The sequence below is a fragment of the Priapulus caudatus genome, unplaced genomic scaffold, assembly GCF_000485595.1.
Source record: "Priapulus caudatus unplaced genomic scaffold, Priapulus_caudatus-5.0.1 Scaffold631, whole genome shotgun sequence".
NCBI lineage: Eukaryota > Metazoa > Priapulida > Priapulimorpha > Priapulimorphida > Priapulidae > Priapulus > Priapulus caudatus.
In genome coordinates, this window is record NW_014577692.1 from 47,653 (window position 1) to 53,652 (window position 6,000).

At 42.8% G+C, this 6,000-nt stretch overlaps 1 protein-coding gene across 1 annotated transcript in view; it reads left to right on the forward strand.

The window, feature by feature from the left end:
- LOC106812297 overlaps positions 1-6,000 on the forward strand; it is a 14,409-nt gene that overhangs the window by 524 nt on the left and 7,885 nt on the right. Inside the window, exons 2-9 of the mRNA XM_014816137.1 lie at position 1; positions 505-646; positions 1,085-1,238; positions 1,371-1,470; positions 1,870-1,985; positions 2,650-2,774; positions 3,408-3,578; positions 4,085-4,317. The exon at position 1 is cut by the window's left edge and continues 152 nt beyond it. Coding sequence (XP_014671623.1) covers position 1; positions 505-646; positions 1,085-1,238; positions 1,371-1,470; positions 1,870-1,985; positions 2,650-2,774; positions 3,408-3,578; positions 4,085-4,317 — 1,042 coding nt within the window. The remainder of the gene's footprint in view (positions 2-504; positions 647-1,084; positions 1,239-1,370; positions 1,471-1,869; positions 1,986-2,649; positions 2,775-3,407; positions 3,579-4,084; positions 4,318-6,000) is intronic.

Consider the following 6,000-nt stretch of genomic DNA (forward strand, 5'->3'; position numbering starts at 1 on the left):
AGTGAGAAAACATTTATTATGTCTTGCAGTGATTAGATGGTCATCAGAAAAGTTTGTGTTACCGCAATTTATTATTGGGATTAATGATTAATGTGATTCATTATTGTACGCTGCCACAAGTCACGAGATTACTTCACTAAGTCTAGCACTAGGGACCCCAGTTGGCAAAAAGACATTGGTCAGAACCCCCCCCCCCCACTCACACACACACACACGCACACACGCACACACACACACACACACAGACACACACACTGGGAGAATGGATGAACTCGATGTGTTATATAAGTTTGAGGTCACAACCCTGTTTGTACGGATACATTATATCTGACATATACCACCTGATGCAGATTCATGTTCATTGCAGATAGCATGCAGATGATCATCATAACATCAGTATGCAGTGATTAAAAACAAAAACAAAAAATATATTTATTCATTCCGGATACCATATACATGTGATACTTGCAAGGAAATATATGTATGTACAATTTTTCATTACAGAGATTCTCAGAATCCGAACCAGACTTTCTTCGACATCTTGGAGAGTGTCTATGGTGAGGATGAGATGATTCCATTCCTCAAGAATCTCATGGAAAAGATGCATTACCATGCCAGTCAGGACTTTGGACTGGTCCCCTTCAAAGTAAATTACACTCAACTATAATGACTATAGTAATATAAACATGCATATGATATATATGCTTAGATATGATATTTAAACATATATGTGTATATGTATGGTATATAGATAGCATATAGAATATATGTATATATATATATATATATATATATATATACTTTATACATGTAGGTGTTCATGCTAATATATATTGTGAAAAAGATATGTGACCATGCATACAAATGTATGCATGTGGTAGAAGTAGTAATAATGGTAGTTTTTTTGTTAGTGACTGCGATATCGCCTTTCCAATACGAGTTTATAATTAAATAATCGTTTTCTAATTTATCCTTGTGTGTGTTATGTTTCTCTGTAACCCTCCATATTAACCGACCAGATCACATTATGTTTACCTGCATGACAGCTGGCTCACTGATAGCCATTTACCGTCATGTTTTAAAGGATAGAATAGCAGAATATGAAGCCAAGTTGATGCAGTACAGATTGCAGAGAAAGTCTATACTGGGAAAAGAGAGTGACGATACGTTTGTTGGGCGAGTGAAAGAGCTGGCTCTTCTCAGGGAGCTGTTGTTCAAGCCAGGCACCCATGTAGCAGGTATGTGAATGACCATCATATAGGGAAACTAACTCAACTTAGCTACAAGTTCTGCAATGCAAATGTAGCAGATTTCGTAGTATGATATCAATTAAATCATTGCATAAACATAATTTTTGTCGTATGTTTCAGTTATCTGTATCACTGGGATGTTGGGCATTGGCAAGACGGCACTTGCTGTACACGCGTGTGCATGGGAAGATAGTGTCACTACCTACAGAATTGATCTCAGGTAATTAATTAACATTAAACAGTTAATTGGTTTATATAAAGTTAGAAATAATTTTCAGTGTTAGTAGTCAATTAGAATGTACAAATTTATATATGTATTGTAAAAATCAATGTAGGGGCAGAACTGGGAAAGAACATTAGTGGGAAGGTAGTGAAAAGTACTACATAGTGTACATACTCAGTGCAATTAAATTCAACCATTTAAACGAATTGGAAAGTCAAGTGTTTGCAATCTAGAAGTAATTCTAACAAGCTTGTGCACTTCAAGCTGGACAGATACGTATGCGCTTACAGACTTTAGATTTGGATCTTGTAGTGTATGTAGTTGTGTTGTAGTGTATGCAGTTGTGATGCAGTGTTCACCTTTATGTATGACACAAATACGTTTGCATTTACGTAGAGCAAAATCTTCAGTAAACGATGCCGCTTGTGCGATTGCATTGAGACTCAATAGACTGGTCACGGCAGAGTTTGCCCCTCAACAACTACTAGCTGAGCTTCAGCTTATGACTCATCGTAAGTGCTGTATATCTAATTAGTTATCTCTCTACATCGTAGTTCAGTGTCTATGGCATGGTTACTGTGGTCCCATGGTGCAGTGCTGCGGACAAGACATTGTAAAGGTCATTCTGTAGTACATGGACTATTGTGTATCATCATATCCATGATGTACCACGTGAGTGTAATATTACAGTTTTATGCTGTAGTACAGGGTTACTGCTGTGGTTCAATGGCAATGCAATGGTCAATTTACAGCGTAGTATACATGTACAGAAGTATGCACATATTTAACTTGTTTTACTAATGTAATAATTGTTATATATTTACTTTTCTACTAAGTTCACTGATAATTTATAACATTGAAATGCCTTCAGACAACCTGAATATTATGGATTATGTGGATCTTTAGGGAACACTTTTTCCTTCCTAAGAACAGTCCTCATTGTGTGCAACCCATGTATCATGGCTGCATTGAGGTTATGTATTCTAATTAAAGATATATCTAATATATATTAATATTAATTTCATATGTATGTGTGCATGGTCTGCCAACTTATCTAGTGTGCACAGGATTGAATAGCAAATTTGAATTTGAAAAAATGATAACTCTTGCCTTCGTGCGACCCATGGAATTAAAGTTTGCCATGCATATTGCATAAGCAGTCTTTTTTCTTTGCAGCAACAGTCCTGTATTTGGATAATGTAGATGAGCTTCTAAAACCAGGAACTATCTCTAAACCAAATACGCAAAGACAGGACTTCAAAAACATTCTGACTGAGGCTGCAGGCATAGCGAATCCGAAGGTATAGTGTAGTGTTGTGTGCTTTTGCTAGTTAGTTGATAAGCATCAACAAAAAATAGTAACGAATATGCATGTCTATTTGTATGTGTGTGTGTCCGTGGGTGTCTATGTGACTTTTTAATTTTCACCAACTGATACATCTGACTCTGAACAAAAATAGTATTAAATGAGGATTGCATTTTGTATTTCACTGGTAAAAATTAGTGCATATATAGGGATTCCCGAACTATGAACACATGTTGCAAATTTTCTTTGTAATTTGTTTCATATCGTCCAAACTTTCCTTAATAACTTCTTTCCAGCCTCAGAAACTCAATTCGTTTAAGCGTTAGTTTATATTTGTACGCAAGTCATAGTTTGTAGGTCGCATTCGCAAGTCGTGGAGCGTCATTTGTAAGCACGGACGCTCGTAGCTCGGGGACTCCCTCTGTTGGTGATTATTCGCAACACGTACCGGCTTCATTCGTTGCATTGCCGTACTCACGCGGATTGGCTTGTAGGTGGCTTGCATGTCTATTTGTGTTTGTACGTGTCTATGGGTGCCTGTGTGCATGCATGCATTTTTGTGTTTGTGTGCACGTGCATACATGTGTGCATTTCATAAACTAAAGCCTGCCCACGGATTGGCTTGTAGGTGAAGCTTTTACTGACGAGCCGGTATTGCCTCCTGGACGATGAGGACAGAGCGGCAGGCAGGAACACTGACGTTAGCAGCGACGTCGCAGGCAGACTCACAGAGATGAAGCTGACTCCTCTATCGCATGCCGACTCTCTCAAACTGCTGCAGAGATGCACCCACATCAAGGTGATCGCGAGCGTTTGTATGCCATCTCTATGTGTATCCAGTGTGTTAGCCAGAAACCCGTCTACCCATCTTTTGGACGGCCTATTCTTGGATGAGACGGATGAAATTTGCGCTCGCCTCGCATCGCTTTCATTCAGATTGTGAGACTCACAGATTTTTTTCCTGGCTAACACCTTGTGTGCATCTTTACGCACTCGTATCACACGGATTCTATAGGATTGCTATGTACGTTTAAATCGGTGAGGCACGAATAAAAACTTACAGGGCAAATGTGTAAAACCTTGTACATGTTAATATAATTTAATGGTAACTGTTCAACTAATAATTCAAAGGGTAAACTGTAAGTTCATATCTATGTATACAATCGTATTATCACTTTTATATCTGTGCATATATAGCTCTGAGCTGCATGCATGAGAGGCACAAATATAATTTATGAAGATATAGGGCGACATTCAAATGAAGGCTAACGTACTGAGCACGATGTGCGTGTGTTGCGTTTGCAGTCGCCTGCGCTGGCGAGTGCAGAGCTCGATGGACTGGTTCAGAAGTGTGGCCACCATCCTCTGTCACTGAAGATGACCGCCGGCTACATGCAAGCCGGCTTCACGCCCGCCGAGGTCGCGTCGAAGCTAGAGCTGTTACCGGGGCAACCGGAGCAGACCAAACACCTGGAGGAGATGTTCGACAATCTTCCGGAGAGTTCTCAGAGGACGTTGCTTCAGCTGTCGATATTCAGGTACTGAGGCAGCATTGTTTGTTCACCGGGGTTATTCAGGTAGAAGCCAGAGAGTTCTCGCCGAGGTGTTTAATTCAGGGTAGAGGCAGGAGAGTTCTCGCGGTGTTTATCAGGTAGAGGCAGAGAGTTCTCGCGTGTCTTACTTCAGGTAGAGGCAGAGAGTTCTCGCCGGGTGTTTATTCAGGTAGAGGCAGAGAGTTCTCGCCGGGTGTTTATTCAGGTAGAGGCAGAGAGTTCTCGCCGGGTGTTTATTCAGGTAAGAGGCAGAGACGTTCTTAGCCCCGTGTGTTTATCAGGTAGAGCAGAGATTCTCGCCGGGTGTTTATTTCAGGTAGTAAGCAGAGGAGTCTCGCAAAAACCTGCCTGGGTGGTTTATTCAGGGTAGGAGGGCAGAGAGGTTCTCGCCGTGGTGTTTTATTCAGGTAGAAGCACAGAGTTCTCACGGGTGTTTTTCAAGTAGAAGCAGAGGAGTTCTCGCCCGGGACACTGTGTGCGGGAGGTGTTTAATTCAGGGTAGAGCAGAGAGTTCTCGCCGGGTGTTTATTCAGGTAAGAGGCAGAGAGTTCTAGCCGGGTGTTTATTCAGGTAGACCGGCCAGGAGTTCTCGCGGCGTGTTTATTTCAGGTAGAGCAGGAGAGTTTCTCGCCGGGTGTTTATTCAGTAGACGGCAGAGAGTCTCAACCGGGTGTTTATTTCAGGTAGGGAGGCAGAGAGTTCTCGCGGGGCCGGGGAGCAGCTGTTTAATTCATAGATGGTGAGAGTTCTCGCGCGGTGTTTATTCAGGTAGAAGCAAGAGAGTTTGCTCGCCGGACGCGGGTTGTTTATTCAAGGTAGTAGGCAGAGAGTTCTCGCGGGTGTTTATTCAGTAGAGGGCAGAGATTCTCGCCGGGTGTTATTTATTCAGATACGAAGGCAGAGAGTTTCTCGCCGGGTGTTTATTCAGTAGAGCAGAGAGTTCTTCGGGGTGTATTCAGTAGAGGCCAGAGAGTTCTCGCCGGGTGGTTATATCAGGTAGAGGCAGAGAGTCTCGCCCAGGATGTTATTCAGGTAGAGGAGAGAGCTTCTCGACACGGGTGTTATTCACGGTAGAGGCAAGAGAGTTCTCGCCGGTGTTATATTCAGGCTAGAGGGAGAGTTACTCGCCTGTCTTATTCAGGTAAGGCAGAGAGTTCTCGCCGGGTGTTATGTCAGCGTAGAGAGAGATGTTCTCGCGTGGTGTTTATTCAGGGTAAAGGCAGGGTTCTCGGGCCGGGTGTTTATTCAGGTAGAGGCAGAGAGTTCTCGCCGGGTGTTTATTCAGGTAGAGGCAGAGAGTTCTCGCCGGGTGTTTATTCAGGTAAAGGCAGAGAGTTCTAGCCGGGGCGGTGTTATTCAGTAAGAGCAAGAGAGTTTCGCTGGGTGTTATATCAGTAGAGGCAGGAGATTCTCGCCGGCGTTTTTACTTCAGTAGAGGTAGAGAGTTCTAGCCGGGTTTTATTGCAGTAGAAGCAGAGAGCTTCTCGCCGGGCGTTTAGTCAGTTAAGGCAGAGCAGTTCTCGCCGGGTGTTTATTCAGGTAGAGGCAGAGAGTTCTCGCCGGGTGTTTATTCAGGTAGAGGCAGAGAGTTCTCGCCGGGGTGTTTATTCAGGTAGAGGCCGGGAGAGTTCTAGCCGGTGTTTATTCAGTAGAGGCAGAGGTTCTCGC